General features: G+C 38.0%; 1 protein-coding gene across 9 annotated transcripts in view; it reads right to left on the bottom strand.

The window, feature by feature from the left end:
* Positions 1 to 19,422, bottom strand: part of LOC126272615 (protein rolling stone-like) — a 154,056-nt gene that overhangs the window by 3,180 nt on the left and 131,454 nt on the right. For 6 of the 9 annotated variants that reach the window (XM_049975567.1, XM_049975566.1, XM_049975570.1 and 3 more), the window contains 5 exons: positions 18,359 to 18,432; positions 18,012 to 18,131; positions 17,758 to 17,886; positions 16,712 to 16,955; positions 16,496 to 16,615 (listed from right to left, as the gene is read on the bottom strand). In XM_049975567.1, coding sequence (XP_049831524.1) covers positions 16,496 to 16,615; positions 16,712 to 16,955; positions 17,758 to 17,844 — 451 coding nt within the window. In that variant the 5' untranslated portion in view covers positions 17,845 to 17,886; positions 18,012 to 18,131; positions 18,359 to 18,432. The remainder of the gene's footprint in view (positions 1 to 16,495; positions 16,616 to 16,711; positions 16,956 to 17,757; positions 17,887 to 18,011; positions 18,132 to 18,358; positions 18,433 to 19,422) is intronic. The other 3 variants (XM_049975573.1, XM_049975572.1, XM_049975571.1) reach the window with 3 other exon arrangements.

Here is a 19,422-nt window from a genome sequence, read left to right as displayed (position 1 = left end):
ACACAACACCCTTGTCCATCCGTATACAACCTCTGCTCCCAACCCCTTGTCTAACGGCTCATATCCCTGTAATAGACCTAGATGCAAGACCTCTCCCCTACTTCCTCCCACCACCACCTACTCTAGTCCAGTCACAAACATCACCTATCACATCAAAGGCAGGGCTATATGTGAAATTGGTCATATGATCTACAAGCTAAGCTGCAACCACTGTGCTGCATTCTACAAGCTGTCTGTCCGCATGAATGGCGACCAGCAAACTGTGGCCAAGAAACAGTTAGACCACCTTGTTGTTGAGCATGCCACCCGACACAACATTCTTCATTTCAGTGATAACTTCACAGCCTGTGACATCTGACATCTGGATCCTTTCCACCAACACCAGCTTTTCTGAACAGCACAGGTGGGAAATCTCCCTCCAATATATTGTATGTTCCCATGACCCTCCTGGTCTCAATCTTTGCTAGTCATTGTCTTTCAGCCACCATCCCCTTCCCTATTCCAATTCCAGCAGTACACAGCCCTCTGTTCCACCAACACACCCACAGTATTTTTACTTCTCTCCTTTTCCGCTGCCAGAGCCCCCACCACCCACCCTCTGTCTAACCTCCTGACTGCACGTAACTGCTCTACCCTTTACTCACCTCATCCCTGTATGCTCCCACAAGCAGCACTTTACCCCCCCCCCTCTCAATCCCTACCCTGCTATCCCTCCCCTTCCCCACTCCAGCCTCCTCCTTACCCCCACCACCCAGTTTGCTTCTCCCATCAAATGCTGCTGCTCTCAGTCTGGCCTCCATAGATGGAGACTGTAGCCATGTGTGTGCGAGTTGAGTTTGCGTGAGTGTGTGTGTGTGTGTGTATGTTGTCTAATTCTCATGAAGTTCTGATTGGACAATAGCTTTGTTTGACAGTCTTTTTGTTGTGCCTTGGCATCCCCACTATATGGTGAGTGACAACTATCCTTTTCAGGATTATTCCATCCTGGATTTTCCATTGTTTTAATTACTACTACTGTTATTATAAGTTGTTTTGAAATGAAACCACTGGAGTAGTATCTACTTTTGATATAGATTTATTAAAGTTTAGCTCCATTTTTTCTTGTTATGCAGGACTAGTCTATTTTAGGCATTATGAGTTCATGGAAGTTTTATAGATGTGGGAATGTGTCTATAAAAATGTGAAATTGTTTCTAAATACACTGCCAGAAAGAAAAAAATTATACACCTGGAAAGGCGACATCAATTTTGATCTGATGACGGCATACACCACTTGGCAGATAGTAAATGAACTGATAATGGTTTCAATGTGTTTGCAAACAGAGCATAACAGCATAGCTACCAGAGCACCATCTTTGTGTACCCTTTAATAGGAAATGCTCACAGCCAGAAGGCTCCGTGTGGCGCAAATATGTTAAGCAAGCAGACAACTATGCCACAGAGATGCACTCATGCTTCCTACAGCCAAATGAGTGAGTTTGAAAAGGGTCAAACTGTGACCTTCCAAGTAGTGGAACTGCCACATAAGTTGGATGTGCTGCATCAGTTGCGCAATAATGTTAACATCAGTGGTCACATGGCCACTCTCACACCTGTGGACCATGTTCCGGACATCCACACAGCACACATGCCTGCCAGGATTGTCGTATTGTAAGGGCAGCTGTGGCAGATCCTACAGCTACCACAGCACAGATAAGAAGGCTTTTTAACGCAGATGTGTCAACATGAACTGCTTAAAACTGGTTATTAGCAGTGAGACTACAGGCACACACACATCTAGCCCATCTTCCACTCATAGCACCAACTTGCATTAGAGGACCACTTGGAAGATTGAATGGCATGCTGCGATCTTCAGCAATAAAAGCAGATTCTGCCTGCACACAAGTGTTGGTTATTTGCACGTGTGACACAGACCTGGTAAGTGATGTCTCATAGAGAGCATTTGTCCAAGACATGCTGGCCCCACTCTAGGTTTTATGATCTGGGATGCAGTAAGCTACAGCTATTTTTCACCTTTGGTGTTTCTGGGGGGAGGGCACTCGGTGCATGCAGAATGTTGTTAGAACCATTCTTTTGTCATTCTTGCAACAGACAGGTTATGTGTTGTTCCAATGGGATAATGCTGACCCACACACTACCCATGAAAGTCAATACACTCTCCATGATGTGCAGCAACTTCCTTGGCCAGCATGATCTCCAAACTTTTCTCCAATTGAGCATGTGTGGGATATGATGGGGTGCGGGTAGGCCACTTCAAACAGCATAGTGAATGCATATTGTGGCCAAGATAGACACAAAGCCCATTCTTAGCACAGTAGTACAAGTTTATATGCCAACTAGCTCTGCAGATGATGAAGAGATTGATGAAATCGATAATGAGATAAAAGAAATTATTAAGATAGTGAAGGGAGATGAAAATTTAATAGTCATGGGTGACTGTAATTCGATAGTAGAAAAAGGAAGAGAAGGAAACATAGTAGGTGAATATGGAATGGGGGTAAGGAAAGAAAAAGGAAGCTGCCTGGTAGAATTTTGCACAGAGCATAACTTAATCATAGCTAACAATTGGTTCAAGAATCACGAAAGAAGGTTGAATACATGGAAGAAGCATGGAGATACTGGAAGGTGTCAGATGATTATATAATGTGAAGACAGAGATTTAGGAACCAGGATATAAATTGTAAGACATTTCCAGGGGCAGATGTGGACTCTGACCACAATCTATTGGTTATGAACTGTAGATTAAAACTGAAGAAACTGCAAAAAGGTGGGAATTTAAGGAGATGGGACCTGGATAAACTGACAGAACCAGAGGTTGTAGAGAGTTTCAGGGAGAGCATAAGGGAACAATTGACAGGAATGGGTATCTGTGAAAGCTGAAATAGTGAAAGCAGCAGACGATCAAGTAGGAAAAAAGATGAGGGCTAATAGGAATCCTTGGGTAACAGAAGAGATATTGAATTTAACTGATGAAGGGAGAAAATATAAAAATGCAGTAAATGAAGCAGGCAAAAAGGAATACAAACATTTCAAAAATGAGATCGACAGGAAGTGCAAAATGGCTAAGCAGGAATGGCTAGAGTACAGATGTACGGACGTAGAGGCATATGTCACTAGGAGTAAGATAGATACTGCCTACAGGAAAATTATAGAGACATTTGGAGAAAAGAGAACCACTTGTATGAATATCAAGAGCTCAGATGAAAACACAGTTCTAAGCAAAGAAGGGAAAGCAGAAAGGCGGAAGGAGCATATAGAGGGTCTATATAAGGGCAATGTACTTGAGGACATTATTATGGAAATGGAAGAGGATGTAGATGAAGATGAAATGGGAGATATGATACTGCGTGAAGAGTTTGACAGGGCACTAGAAGACCTAAGCTGAAACAAGGCCCCGGAAGTAGACAACATTCCATTAGAACTACTGATAGCCATAGGAGAGCCAGCGCTGACAAAACTCTACCACCTGGTGAGCAAAAATGAGACAGGCAAAATACCCTCAGACTTCAAGAAGAATATAATAATTCCAATCCCAAAGAAAGCAGGTGCTGACAGATGTGGAAATTACCAAACTATCAGTTTAATACATCCTGGCTGCAAAATACTAACACAGATTCCTTACAGATGAATGGAAATACTGGTAGGAGCCGACCTTGGGGAAGATCAGTTTGGATTCCGTAGAAATGTTGGAACACATGAGGCAATACTGAGCCCATGACTTATCTTAGAAGATAGATTAAGGAAAGATAAACCTGCATTTCTAGCATTTGTAGACTTAGAGAAAGCTGTTAACAATGTTGACTGGAACACTCTCTTCCAAATTTCGAAGATGGCAGGAATAAAATACAAGGAGCAAAAGGCTATTTACAATTTGTACAGACACCAGATGGCAGTTATAAGAGTTGAGGGGCATGAAAGGGATGCAGTGGTTGGGAAGAGAACCTATCTCCAATGTTATTCAATCTGTATATTGAGCAAGCAAAAAAGGAAACAAAAGAAAAATTCAGAGTAGGAATTAAAATCCATGGAGAAGAAATAAAAACTTTGGGGTTTGCCGATGACATTGTAATTCCATCAGAGACAGCAAAGAACATGGGAGAGCAGTTGAAAGGAATGGGCAGTGTCCTGAAAGGAGGATATAAACTGAACATCAACAAAAGCAAAATGAGGATAATGGAATGTAGTCGAATTAAATCAGGTGATGCTGAGGGAATCATATTAGGAAATGAGACACTTAAAATGTAAATGAGTTTTACTATTTGGGGAGCAAAATAACTGATGATGGTCAAAGCAGAGAGGATATAAAATGTAGACTGACAATGGAAAGAAAAGTGTTTCTGCAGAAGAGAAATTTGCTAACATTGAGTATAGATTTAAGTGTCAGGAAGACATTTCTGAAAGTATTTGTATGGAGTGTAGCCATGTATGGAAGTGAAACATGAACAATAAATAGTTTGGACAAAAAGAGAATAGAAGCTATCGAAATGCAGTACTACAGGAGAATGCTGAAGATTAGATGGGTAGATCACATAACTAATGAGGAGGAATTGAATAGAATTGGGGAGAAGAGAAATTTGTGGCACAACTTGACTAGAAGAAGGGATCAGTTGGTAGGACATGTTCTGAGGCATCAAGGGATCACCAATTTAGTATTGGTGAGCAGCGTGGAGTGTAAAAATCATAGAGGGAGACCAAAAGATGAATACCCTAAGCAGATTCAGAAGGATGTAGGCTGCAGTAGGTACTAGGAGGTGAAGAAGCTTGCACAGGGTAGAGTAGCATGGAGAGCTGCACCAAACCAGTCTCTGGACTGAAGACCACAACAAGGGATATGACAAAAAGAAGTGACTCTTCAGCTTCATCAAGCAACAGCTCCTACAGAACTATGTTAACAGGTTGAGCAAGAGTGGCATAGCATATGACCCAGGGTAGTATTCGTCATCTGTATGACTGAGTGGATGACAAAGTCAGGGGCTGCAATGTCACCTATGGAGGCTACAGCAGTATAGCCTAATAAGGGTGTTCCAGCATTGGTGAATACCTGGTAATCCAGAACTGGTTGGCCTATTGATCGGTAAATGTAATCATTTCATGTATTCCATGTGTGCTGTTGCAATAATAAATGCCGAGTGAATTGGAAACCTCTAAAACGGTGTTCTGATTTTTTTCTGGCAGTGTATACCTCATGCAATGATGGGTTGTTGAAAACTGTGTGCCCCAGTGTTCCAAAGTGAAACGACACCATTAAAACGATTGATTACTTTTTGCCAATGTTGTCTTGTATTCATTGTTTACTCTATCATAGAAATGGAAATTTTGTGAAAAATGCTAAAATGATATTTCAAAGGGAAACTACCTCCTTAAAATAACTGATTGTTTATTTTTTGTGAATTTCTTCTTGTCATTGCTTACAATATGGCAACACTATTTTATGAAAAATTTTAAAGGTAAGTTTTTCATATTGTAGGGACTAAAAGGATTAAACCAGAAAAGGAACACAGAAATATTAATCACTCAAAATACTCTATCCAAAATTTGAAAAAAAAAGATCCAAAGTGATGTGCTCATAAAATGTCACAAAAAACATAAAAAGCCAGTTCCAGAGACACCTTAGGGCACTGATGAAGTTTAAAAATCTTAGTCTTTTGTAGCACAAGCAATGTTGGCATAAAGTGTGACTAAACCAAACAGTAGTGCACCACAAACTGCACTGACTAATGCATTCAATTTTGGTGTCTATATGATCTATAGGAAGTGACTATCACTTTTCCTGCTAAGATGCCATGTTTGGCATGGTATCCAAAGCAAAGATTGTGAAAAGAAATATATCTCACAAAACTGTCCTTAATTGGATCTATGAGACACATGGACTGTTTGCACAAAGCAAGTTGACACTCAGTGTGCTGGCTCATTGATGTGACCATTACCCATTTACAGTTGTCCACATCAGCCTTCATGCCAAGTATCAGCTTGGGTTGCATGAATAGCAAGGAAACTTGAGTTCACCATTGCAAGTGCTGAACTGCTTGATGGGTCCTCTATGGTAGTGTGTTTACATATTTTTGCAGCCCATTGATAGCTGTAGTACAGTTTACAAGATGACAATGGATTTGTCTTAAATCCAATGTTTACAAAGAAAATTAATAAATACTGAAGATCAGGTATGGCTCACAGTTAAAATCTCTGAGACATAGTCGCCCCTAAAGATATATTAAAATATATGTCATAATAACAGATTACAGAATTTAAATTATCAGCAGACATTTCAAATATTTCCCTCACAGGTTTAAATATTGGCAGTCAAATCTTTGGAACTATTGATGTCAAGTTATTGTTTTTAAACAGGTAGTAGTTTGTCTTAAGGCTGCACCATGAAATGCTGCTTTGGAGGTGTGGTTTCTGTGGAGAACAACTCTTATACAACACCCAGTGGCTCTGTTCATTCAGCCGAAGGGTGTCCTACCAAATTCCATGTGATTTTCACATTCTGTTGCTTTAGGAAATGGGAATCAACAGAGTGCCTGAACATCGGTTTTCGAATCGCTTTACTGTGTATCTTTATTATGCTTTGATACACTGTTAATCAATAATTCCATCCATTGCAGGAGAGGCATGATAAAATTGTAAATGTCTTGCTAGAATGCACTGGAACATGATAACGTAACTGGCACCATGTACCGAGAGTTTCACGAATGATTAGACAAAACTAGCATGCTTGCTAATGATTAGACGAAACAAGCATGCTTGCTGACAAATTCTGCAGGATAAACTAGCAAATTTGTTTTTGTGGGTTTTGTGCTTGAGTTCTTGTGAGTTTTATTTTCTTGCAAACAATTTAGTATACTGTGAGTCTAAAAATGGAACGGTATGATTGCATTTGATTAGGCAGAAATTGAGAACATGAGCTTAGGTTTTAAGTGGTATGCTCAGACATGATCTAATCAAACAAGAACAAAAACAGTGCAGATCCAGGAAAGAGTATACATATAAATTCAACAGATCAATGTATGGTAGCATGTTTAGCCACCAATGTTGATTTAGCACGATGAAGAAAACAGAAAAGGATGAATTTTTGAGTGCTCCTTAATATGGTGTGTGGCTTAAACTACATATTTTCATACAACTCAAATATAAATATGAAAACCAACAAGTAAGGTGTGTTGGCTAAGCAGATATGTAAATCAGCATCATTAGCTTCTGTCAACCAATCACAGCACAGTAACTGTTATGTTGTGGTATATTATTGTTTCACAGTATGAATACATAAATGCCATAGATTGAACATACATGAGAAACATTAATCATCTCAAGTTCTGAACTGAAAACACAAAAAACATTAGTATTCAGTTCTTAACATAAACTGCATTAAAGATCCCTAAAAAAGATGTCATTTTTAGTACCTTTTATTGTCGTAAAGTGTCAATAAATGGATCATTGCTGGCTAATTATGGTTTCTCTAGATCTTATCTTGGAGGTAGCTTTTGGTACTATTTAGCAGTTGCTTATGAAAAGGAAATGAGATACATTGTGTACACTTTTTAGAAGACCCTGGCATTATAGCTCCAGTCAGTAAATATTGCAGCCTTTATCACACAGACAGACAGAAAGTCACACTGCTACACATAAATGAAATATTCTATGGAGTAGAATGAGTTGTCTAGCAGATATGATTTCGCTTATGTTTGCAGTTAATTCTATTATCCATTAAATTCCTTAAACAATAGATATGTGCTCAAATCAAACAATTGAAAGTCCAGGTAAGAGTATCAACAATCTTATGAAAATAATATAATGCTTATAACTGTAAAGAGGACATGCTGAATACCAGATAGGCATGATGAGAAGATTGTGATATGTAAGCTTTTGACCAACACCTTCTTCAGAAAAGAAAAATGCACACACTTTCACACAAGCATTGTCATAAGAGATCATATTCTGGTGTAACTCATCAAATCGAGCAAAAGTTTTTAGCACGTAAAGGTGGTTAGTAAGAATCATTTGTGGTGTAAATTCAAGAACATCGAAGTATATTTATTCGTTAATGAAATTAGTTGCAAGTAATATATCTCAATTTCCAACCAATAGCTCAAGAGACAGTATCAGTACTGGGAATAAGAACACTCTACATAAAGACCTAAAATCACTTACCTTGGTCCAAAAAGGGGTCCAATATTTAGGAACACACATTTTCAATAAATTGCCAGCAACCATTAAAAACTTTGTTTCAGATAAAGCACAGTTTAAACAGTTTAATAGATTTTTTGATAAGCAACTCCTTCTACTTTATATATGAACATCTTAACAGGGACTGTTGAACAAGCTTATGTAAAAATGTCTGCCAGATTTTAGTTTTGATGGCATTTGATCATAATAGTCAAGATTAGGTATTTTGTGTATGACAAGTTTATTAAAAGTGGATAACAATGTTTCATTCTGATAGTGTATAATTCTGTAGATATTAGCAGTTCCAGATTAGTGAATGTATTCAACTATTTTGACAGTCTACTGACAAATTATCAGGGTAGTAAGTATTAGATTCAAATGTTTTATGTTTTTTTATGTTATACTTACTGGCATATTTCACACTCATGAGAATCAAATCATTTTTGGGTCCATGAAATGGAATAACATGAGTGCTATCTCCAGCCATTCTGGCCAGAGTCTAATTGAAGATAGCAGTCATTTGTGTGTGTGTGTGTGTGTGTGTGTGTGTGTGTGTGTGTGTGTGTGTGTGTGTGTGTGTGTGAGAGAGAGAGAGAGAGAGAGAGAGAGAGACATTGTTGGCAACAAATCCATGTTGCAAGAGGCAAATTAGATGCCTCAGCACTTCTCTCACCATGCAGTGGGCACTCACAGATGAAGCCCCGGCAACAAATCCATGTTGCAAGAGCCAAATTAGATGCCTCAGCACTTCTCTCACCATGCAGTGGGCACTCACAGATGAAGCCCTGTCATTGCCACTGTCATCTGCACAGCTACAAGCAATGCTAGATTGCCCACACTATAGTTTTATGCAGCAAGACTGCGATGTCACCGTCATCCAGATTTGTGTCAAATGTTTTATGATTCACCAAGTTACTGCTGAAGTGATTTGTGGAAACCAGTATTTTTGTATGAGATATGTGATGCTAAATACAAGAAGTAATAAGAGTGATGATACTAAATACAAATCATTGACTACTACATTCAATGAATTCTTCCTAACAGTATCTGAAAACACAGGGATAAAAAACGGTCCATCAAAGGCAGATTCATTAGATTTACTCAGAGGGGCATTACATACTCTACCACTAGACACGCTTTGCCAAGCCATCTGTCAGAGACATCACAAAAAGCATTGAAAAGCATTAACTCTTCTGGCAATGATGTTACTTCATCTGTTATGTTGTTCCAAATATTTTGTTATTTCATCTGTTTCGTGATGTTGATGAAGTCCCATACTGCTTGATAGAGCATAGGGGAACGTTGCGGGAGACCCGTACTGCCATACTTGGCAAGGTCCTAATGGAGGTGGTTTGCCATTGCCTTCCTCCGACTCATCTGTTTCATAGAAAGCATTAAAATCTCATGCTTAATTTCCACAAAGTGTGTTAACACGACACTGAATTCAGATATGAATTACTGATAACATTAACACAAGAACAGCATATCAACAGATGCTATGTAAATCTCTGCACATTATTCTACACTTATACAGGAGAAATTGTCCACCCCCAGTAGGTGAATGGTCAGTGTGATGGATTGTCAATCCACTGGGCTCAGGTTCAATTCCCGGCTGGGTCACGTGATTTTCTCCACCCAGGGACTGGGTGTTGTGCTGTCCTCCTCCTCCTCATCATCATACTATCATCCTCATTGACTGCAAGTCACCGAAGTGGCATCAAATTGAAAGACCAGCACCTGGAGGACAGTCTGCCCAACAGGGGGCCCTAGCCATACGATTAAATAAATAAAACAGGGGAAATTGATTCTTGGTCATGCTGTAATTAAGTTCTACATCTACATCTACAAGGGTTGCTCAAATAGTAATGCACCACTCTTTTTCTCAGCCTAAAACAATGCTATGAATGCAGAACATTTCATATGTATTATTTCAAGTCTCCTGAGTGAGCATGTCAAGTTTCCATCGCTTCTGACAGATAGCATAGCAACAGGACAGTTTCAGAATGGTGTCTTTAAGTGATTTATGTTACAGGCAACATGCTGTCATTGAATTTCTCACTGCAGAGAAAGAAACAGTGGGGAATATTTACAAACACTTGTGCAAAGTCTATGGAGCATCTGCTGTCAACAGAAGCACAGTTAATCACTGGGCACAGAGGGTGAGGTCATCAGAAGGCAGTTCAGTGTAGCTCTGCAATTTGCAATGGTCAGGAAGACCATCCATGGCAGCAGCTGATGCTCTCATTCATGAGGACAGATGCATAATAACTTGGCGTTGGCACTGCATCTATCAATCAGCAAACAAAGGGTGGATGCAATTACCTGCACTCTTGGATATTCAAAGATGTGTGCAAGATGGGTCCCATGGTATCTAGTGGAGGATCACAAATTGCACAGAAAAAACATTTGTATTGATTTTTTGCAACATTTTGAAGCAGAGGGCAAGGCCTTCTTGTCTCAGATTGAGACAGGTGATGAAACCTGAGTTCACCATTTGGAGCCCAAAACAAAACGAAAGTCTATGGAATGGCGCCACTCCCATGCCTCACAGAAGAAAAAATTCAAAGCAACTGCTTCCACTGGTAAGGTCATGATCACCATGTTCTGGGACTGAAGGTGCGATTCTTATTGATGTGATGCCATGAGGCAGTAACATAGATGCGCTTCCAGTGACATCGGTGCCACAGCAACCCAGGAGATGTTTTGCTGCAACACGATAATGCCCAGCCCCGCACAAGTCTGAGGACTACTGAACACATCAAAAACCAGGGTTGGACAGTGTTACCCCATCTACACTACAGCCCTGACATAGCCCCCTTGGACTTCCACTTTTTGGGCGGTTAAAGGCTGCCTTTCATGGAAGACATTTTGAGGAGAATGAGGAGGTGATTCACACAGTGAAGCACTGACTGCCACCAGCACAAGGATTGGTACTGACGTGGCATACACGCCCCTGTTTTGCATTGGAGGAATCCCATAGAATGGGATGGAGATTACATGGAGGAATAGGGTGAGTAGATAAAACATCATTCCTCCATGTGTGTAATTCCCATTATGTTCAAAAAAGAATGGTTGAAGAAACAAACTGTGTTGCATTACTTTCTGGGCAACCATTGTACTTCTAGATCTACATATATACTCTGCAACCCACCGTGTGGTGTATGGCAGAGCGAGTGTCCCACTGTACTATTTATTAGTGTGTCTCCCCTTTCCATTCACACATGATGTGCAGGAAGAATTATTGTTTGAATGCCTCTCTGCATGTTGTAATTATTCTAATCTTGTCCTCACAGTCCCTATGTGAGCAATACATAGGAGGCTGTAGTTTAGAAAGAGTCATAATTTAAAGCCAGTTCTTTAAACTTTTTTGATAGAGTTTCTCAGGATAGTTTATGTCTATCTGCAAGAGTCTTCCATTTTAGTTCCTTCAGTATTTCTGTGACACTCTGCCATGGTCAAACAAACCTGTGACCATTCATGCTCTCCTTCTCTGTACACTTTCAACGTCCGCTGTTAGTTCTATTTAGTACAGGTCCCACACTTGAGCAATATTCTAGAGTGATTTGTAAGTAACCCTGTGACTGCACTCTCCCAGTATTCCACCAATAACTGAGGCCTACCACATGCTTTATGCACAAATGGGCATATGGGATCATTCCATTTCATATCCCTATCAAATGTTACACCTTGGTATTTGTACGATTTGGTCAATTCCAACAGTGACTCTTTGATATTATAGTCATAGGGTACTACTTTTTTGTTTTGTGAAGTGCACAGTTTTTCATTTCTGAATATTTACAGCAAGTTGCCAGTCTTTGTACCACTTTGAAATCTTATGAAGATCTGAACGTATATTTATGCAGCTTCTTCCAGGCAGTACTTCGCCGTAGAAAACTGTGTCATCCGCAAAAAGTGTGAGGTTACTATTAATATTTTCTATAAGGTCACTGATATAGAACATGAACAGCAAGGGTCCAAACACACTTCCCTGGGGCACACTGAAATTACTTCTACATCTAATGATGACTCTCCATCCAAGATAGCATGCTGCATCTTCTCTACTAAAAAGCCCTTGCCCTAGTCACAAATTTCATTTTATTGAATTTTTGACATGAGCCAAACATTTTTCAGAAATCAAGAAATACTACATCCCCCTGACTGCCTTGATCTAAAGCTTTCAGTACATAACAAAAAAATGTGTGAGTTGGGTTTCACATGATCAATGTTTTCAGAATCCATACTGGTTGCCATTGAGGAGGTCATTCTGTTCAAAATACCTCATTATGTTTGAGATCACAATATATTTTAAGATTCTACAACAAACTGACAACAAGGATATTGGACGGTAGTTTGTTGGTTCATTTCTATCGCCCTTCTTGTAGACAGGAGTGACTTTTTTTTTAGGGCCTTACTACAACTAACTCCGTTGCAAATTCAGTATAGAATCTGATGGGGGATCAGGGATTGCATTAGGGCCTGGAACTTTCCTGTCCAGTCTTCTCATGTGAGTAGATGAAATAATTTCACTCAGCTCATGTTTATATAGTGGAGTGTTCAGACATTGCCTTATACTAGCTAAAAAAATTTATGCATTATTCACAATATAAATTGTTGATAGAAAAAGTCTGCAAGCACCTACCTGAGACTGAAACCATCAGCAACAGTCCAAAGGTGCCAAAAAGGTATATGGTGCACCATTTTATAGTCTTTAAAACCTTTGTATTTTGCTTCATTTCATATTATTATTACAAAAAAATAGAAAATAGAATTTTTTGGGGATTTGGATAGTCTGTACTGCTGAAAGTGAAAATGCACATATGATGTGCATACTTACTGTTTTTTATTCTAATTTTTTATTTATATAGTACCTTTTTCAAGTTTAAATAAAAAGTTGGCCCATCAAGTGACAGCAGGAGAACACATATAAAGATACGGAAAGTTGCAAGGTTTTGGATCCATTAGCTCCTTTTTCTGACACAAGTTTTGAAGGGAGGAAGAGGGGTGAGGGAAAAGGGCTGGTGGGGTGTAAAAAATGGGGAGATTTTGGAAAAGTTGTCCAGAATCCTGGGTCTGGGGGGAGGGAGGGATGGGGAGACTTACCAGACAGGAGGAGAAGGAAAGACTCCCCTTCTCATGCTATCCAGTATTTCTCTACTGGCCCGGGATTCTGGGCAACTTTTCCAAACTCTCCCCATTTCTTACAATTCACCAGCCCTTTTCCTTCAACCTTCTTCCATCCCCTTCTATGTTTCTGCCATAAGGAGCCACTGGCTCCAAGAGCTTGCAAATTTCAATATCTTTATGAGTGCAGTCTTCCACTGCCACTTGGTGAGTAAATTTTTCTATCCAACCAATTACATTATTATTATTATTGTTATTATTATTATTCTCAGTTTGAGTGTTTAAAATATTTATGACAATAAACAAATTCCCATTATTAATATCAGTCTATTTTTTAATATTTACAATAAAATATTGCTGTTATTAATAACAGTCATTACAGTGCATATTACTTGAATAGTATACAGCTTACTGACTATCAATAATTTATATTGTTAATAATGAATAATAAAAAAGTTTTATCTAGTAAAAGGTAATTTCTGGACATTACACTTCACAAGTTTGAAAGTGCATGAACACTGGATGTCCCAGAATATAAACTTTTTGATTAGAGGCTTTCACTTGTTAAGTTGTCAATAACCACATATTAAAGCACCAAGTAGTATAAAATAGTTGTACTTTTTTGTAATGTGCTCCTAAACTATTTGTGAAATACCCTGCAGTTGCTTTTTGTGACATAGTGTAGCAGAGAGAATGGGGAATTGCCTGCTTATTTTACAGACTTACAAAAGAGGAAACTGTAACTAGTGACCTACCTTCCCTCACACTTCTAACCTCTACCTCCACCTTTGTATCCTGTTACACCTGCAGAGTACATATTTCCCCTTAATACTGTTCTATTGTACGTAGATGTGGTACAAAAACATAATATTTGTTCTTAACCTATTTCATTTAACAATAAACATCAATTTCATACCATTAAAACACTATTTATAAAAGCTTGCAATTTTTCCATCCCTATTAGCCCTGAAAAAATTAACAAGGCCTTTTTTATAGGAAATTAAATGTAGTTTCATTTTGTAATGGGGATAATTGTACACTAAATTCACACACCATGGACAGTATTTTTATGATGTTGAAATGATAATTAAATCAAGACTCTAAGCTGCCGACAGGCGCTCATATACATCAACGAGGACAGTTGAAAATCTGTGCGCCGACCGGGACTTGAACCCAGGATCTCCTGCTTACATGGCAGACCCTCTATCTATCTGAGCTACAGAGGATAGTGCAACTGCAGCAATTTATCCCTTGGACCCTCCCTGTGAGACCCACATTCCCAACTTAATGCCCACACACTACATTCGTAGTGCTCCTGCCCATTACACTCATTACACGTGGCTGATAAACTTACTGAGTCCCATAAGAGTTCGGTCAATGCACGTGCATCTGAGCAGAAGAAGGTAAATGGTCGGTGTCTCAGGTGGATAGAGTGTCTGCCATGTAAGCAGGAGATCCCAGATTCGAGTCCTGGTCGGGGCACACATTTTCAACTGTCCCCATTAGTGTATATCAACGCCTGTTGGCAGCTTAGGGTCTTGATTTAATTATCATTTCATTCTTGAGAGCTGCATGGTCACCGATGGTATCTCTTCTTTTGGACATGTCTGAAAGAACAGATATCATCTTTACTTTTAGTATGTTGTCCACTGTACAAAAGTTTGTTACTACATAAATTTTTCCCTTACTTTCCTTTGTTCATTGAACTATAATTACTGATGAAGTCCTCAGTTTATTGATTCCTAGGATCAATGCAAGCAGGTTTACATGAAATGTAAATAAAGAAATCACCTGCTGTTTGGGAAAATAAGTCAAAGTGTAAATCTATATCTGGTACTGGGTGACAAAGTAAATTCTACAATATTTCTGGGGATTCATGTAGATGAAAAATAAATTTCAATGACCATGTAATAAAACTTGAACAAAAACTCTATTCAGCAACTACGCAAATGCAGGCTTTGTTGCTAAATTTCATTGATGAAATATTGGGTTATCAGCTGTATCCATTGTGTCATCTTGTTACCACAATTCAGCTGACAAACCATGAAGGTGTCATCAGTTCCGTTTGTTTTGGTCTAAGAATTATCTTAAACATCTGTACCTTGTACTCTCACTACATATATACAAATGTATATCATATATTATGGCCAGTGCTGAATATTTTCAGACAACTTTTTTAGCTGCAGTACCTGAAGTAGCACAGCATTTCATTCCCAGTAAGCAAAAAGAAGTAATGCACAATGGCATCAATAAAACATTTAAAAAGAAATCTGCGATTTTTCCATCCCCTGAAACATGAAATCATAGCCAGAGACAGTGGTTTTGTGTGTGTGTGTGTGTGTGTGTGTGTGTGTGTGTGTGTGTGTGTGTGTTTGTGTGTGTGTGTGTGTGTGTGTAAACATTTCTTGCATGAATATGTGTATGTTGTCTAACTCAGAAGAAGCCCTCTTGGCCAGAAGCTTGCTAGTTCAACACTCTTTTTGTTGTGCCCGTCTGTGTCTTAGCGTCTTCACTATATTGTGAGTAGCAGCCTACCTTTTTCATAGTACTGTCATAATTCCATTGCAGATTTTCTGTGGTTAAACTATTATTACTGCATATAGATCCCTTTGTATTACCTGGTGTGTGGTATTTTTTATGTATTGTATTTTTTATGTTCCATTTTCCTTATAATGAATTCACATAAAATTTACGTGTACATAAGGCAACATCATACAGTATTTATTGTCTATGGATGGGTAAAACATTTAATTAAAAAACATATAGGTGGTATACGCTGATGTACCGAGTGAGAGGTGTAAATAGTAATAAATGGGAGTTAAATGAATGCAGATTGCAGACTGTCTGGGAATCTGTTAGGTTATTTAATACATGAGTGATGCTCTTTGACAGTAGGTAACAAATATTGATTTTTTAAAAAAATCAGAGAAGTATTCAGTGAATGCCTCAAAAGTGGCTCCATGGTTTGTGTATTTGTCAGAAAATGTAGAAAGTGTGAGTAGATAGCTGATTTGGAATAAGTAGATCTGTGATTCTTGTTTTGTTTTTAAGCAGTGTTTTTCTTAGGTCGTATGTGCTGTGTTAGCAAAAGTTCATTTGACATGCAATGAATCATTACATTATTCACAAAAGACTGGTAAAGAAATTTTAAAAATCTGAAAATAAGATATTTATGACAGTAAATAAAATTGCTGTGCATACCAAATACTCACCAGGCTTGTACACTACAGACCAATAAGAAATAGTGATACATACAGCAGCCGTTGTAGCTATTGTGTGAATAGCCCAGTAAATTTTGTAGTGCAGTGGCATGGTGTCAGTGCCTGCCTCTGCTGAGGATGAAAATAGAAAAAAGTTTTTTTTTATAATTCTTTTTGTCAAATGATTTACTGTTATCATCAGTAATAACTATCAACATTATTGTTTACCTGATACCTGATGCTTCTCCTTCAACTTTGCAATGGATACAATAACTAGAGCAACGATGGCTTGAATAGTGCACATTGTAATTCCCCAGTTTGTGAGGTATATTAGCCATTTCCAGCCAGGTACTGATGTTGTCTGCATCATGCTAATGCCTACCAGTGAGACAATAAACACAGCCAGGAAGAATATGGCGACCACTGCTCGATATATTAAATATGGAACTGAAATGCCATCTTGCAGTTGCCACTGTAAAATTAGATTGTACTCATTTATACAAATATGAATATGTGGTTTACTTAATGTAGTAGGTAAAGAGGATATAATTTGCAGTGGAACTCTTATTCTGTGGTGCTAATAACAACATAAATATGTGAATGCTAAATTCATTCTTTTTAACCAAGGGAATATTCAACATAAGCATGACAGTTTCACCATGGAAGATGAAATTTTGATGGAGACTCTGTTGAATTTGGATGAACATTTCTTGCCCATTCACATTCTGGGCTTATAAAAAACAGCAGTGAAATAAAACCTATTTCCTACCTGCTAAAGGGCCTACATATTCCCCTAAACACACAGAAGATAACAAATCACACCTTCATGAAATTAAGTTTTCTTATGCAATAAATTCCCAAATCTTTTCTAAAGAAAGGCGTTTGATATGAACAACTTTGTTTGTGACAATATTATGCTTCTTAATAAATATCAATGCATATCTTTTCTTTTCTTGTGACTGTTTTTGGTATACATAGAGCTTTAATTTTTTCTTATACGAGGTGGTAGGCCTTGATCGTGTATACCTTGACTTCTTGTTTGCTTGAAATGAGTTATTCTGCAGAACTGCTGTTTTCTTCAATACAACTTACCCTCACATATTATTCCTAAATAAAGACTGCAGCCACCACACAAGAATTTCATCAATGTTCTGATACTTTTAATGATTTAAAAAATTTCTTTGTTGTCAACTTCACAGCAAGAAGTTGTGTCATTTATGGTAAATTATAGCAGACTAAATCATATAAATGGTTAACCAGTGTTGTATATTTACCTGAGATTTTACAAATATGTTGGCTGTCTGATGATCTATTTTGAAATGTTCAGCTGAAAACGCCTTCTTCCAGAATCCTTTCATCATTCCTCAGTTATTTGGATGTAGTATGTGTGAAATAGCTAGTACCTGCAGCGAAAATAAATTTGACAGTTTAGAGGAAAATACTGGCAAACAATTAATAATAAGATATTGACAAATTACCCAAGATAGGAAAGTGATAATCAGCAAGGGAAAGGATCAGTAATTACTACCTGTTTGGCTATCTCGAGAGGTAACGTTGACCCACAGGAAATTTTGATTTGGGCACTGGTAGAATTTTACGAGTCCTCATGATAAAGGCATTATGTTGAAATTCTTGGAGATGACAGAAACTATTGTGAAATACATGATTATTAATTATTTGGTTAGATAAATATAAATTTTATTTCATATCTGGTAATAAATGGTCAGAATATAAAGAGGCACAACAAAAGTTCTTCCTGAAAAATTATAGAAGAATATGCAAGAATTATTTCCCTTATTATTACTAAAGTCTTTCAGTACTATAAGATAAAATTGATACATTGGAAACAGACAGCCAAAAAAATTTCAGTCTTACTTGGAAAATGGACAGATCACTCAGTCACTCATTGTGTACCATGAATACCACCATGAAGAAGAACCTCCAAGGATCTGGAAGCAGACAAGGTTTACACTAACAAATTGAACTAGCTATTAGAAATCATATTAATAATTAACTACTGTTAAACTACTACAAAATATATATGCTTATTCAAACTAAAGTTAATGGGATAAAATTGCCAGAATGAGGCTACTTTGAAAAATTCAGATACATTAATTAGCTGCTGTATATCTCATACTGAAAACTAAATAAACATTATGCAACAGAGTATCAAAGGCCTAATACTGACTTTTAAAACAAAAGTCATGTATAGTTCATGAGTTTCAAATTATTCATCTAGAATACAAGAATAGAACTCTTCAAAGGATAATACAAAAATACTAACTAAACAAAAATTTATGAACACGCAAACAGCTTTTGTAGATGAGGTAAATCAATTAGAGCACCATGCAACCTATTCACTCTGATATAAATTAATAATTGAGAAACTATTTTCGTTGCTACAATGAAAGGATAATATTCAAGAGCTGGTGATCAGTAACAATTGAATCTTCCCTGTTCAAACTTTAGTGTCTAATTCAAAATCACAAAAACAAAAAAGAGAAAACAAGTTATGGTGACTCGACCATCAATAACTGTAGCAAGGGAAAATGAGCCTCTTTTGTCAGCGTGGAGAATGCCAGCAATGAGGCTATCTCTGGTTGAGCCAGTTACAGTTGTGTGTGCCCAAGCTTTCTCTGTATCATAGTGGTGGTATTAAAGTGCATGTTATGTACACTAGCTGTCTTAGTTATTCTGCTACAAGTATTCCCACCCAGATCCAGCTACTATTGTTACCCAGTGTACTACACCTCACACTCTAACAGTGGAGCTAAAATACATTTAAAGTTTTAGTGAACTACAGGTACAAGACAGTGACTTTCACAATGCATAATTTAATGTTTCAGACTAGCAGGAATAGTCACCATTAAGTGTGTAATACAAATGTGATGTTTCTATGTGTCAATCTGTGGGTAACAACAATGACATTTGTGTACATG

This window comes from Schistocerca gregaria, chromosome 5, assembly GCF_023897955.1.
Source record: "Schistocerca gregaria isolate iqSchGreg1 chromosome 5, iqSchGreg1.2, whole genome shotgun sequence".
Classification (NCBI taxonomy): domain Eukaryota; kingdom Metazoa; phylum Arthropoda; class Insecta; order Orthoptera; family Acrididae; genus Schistocerca; species Schistocerca gregaria.
Note: the sequence above shows the minus strand (reverse complement) of the source record. Positions and strands in the feature narration are given on the sequence as shown.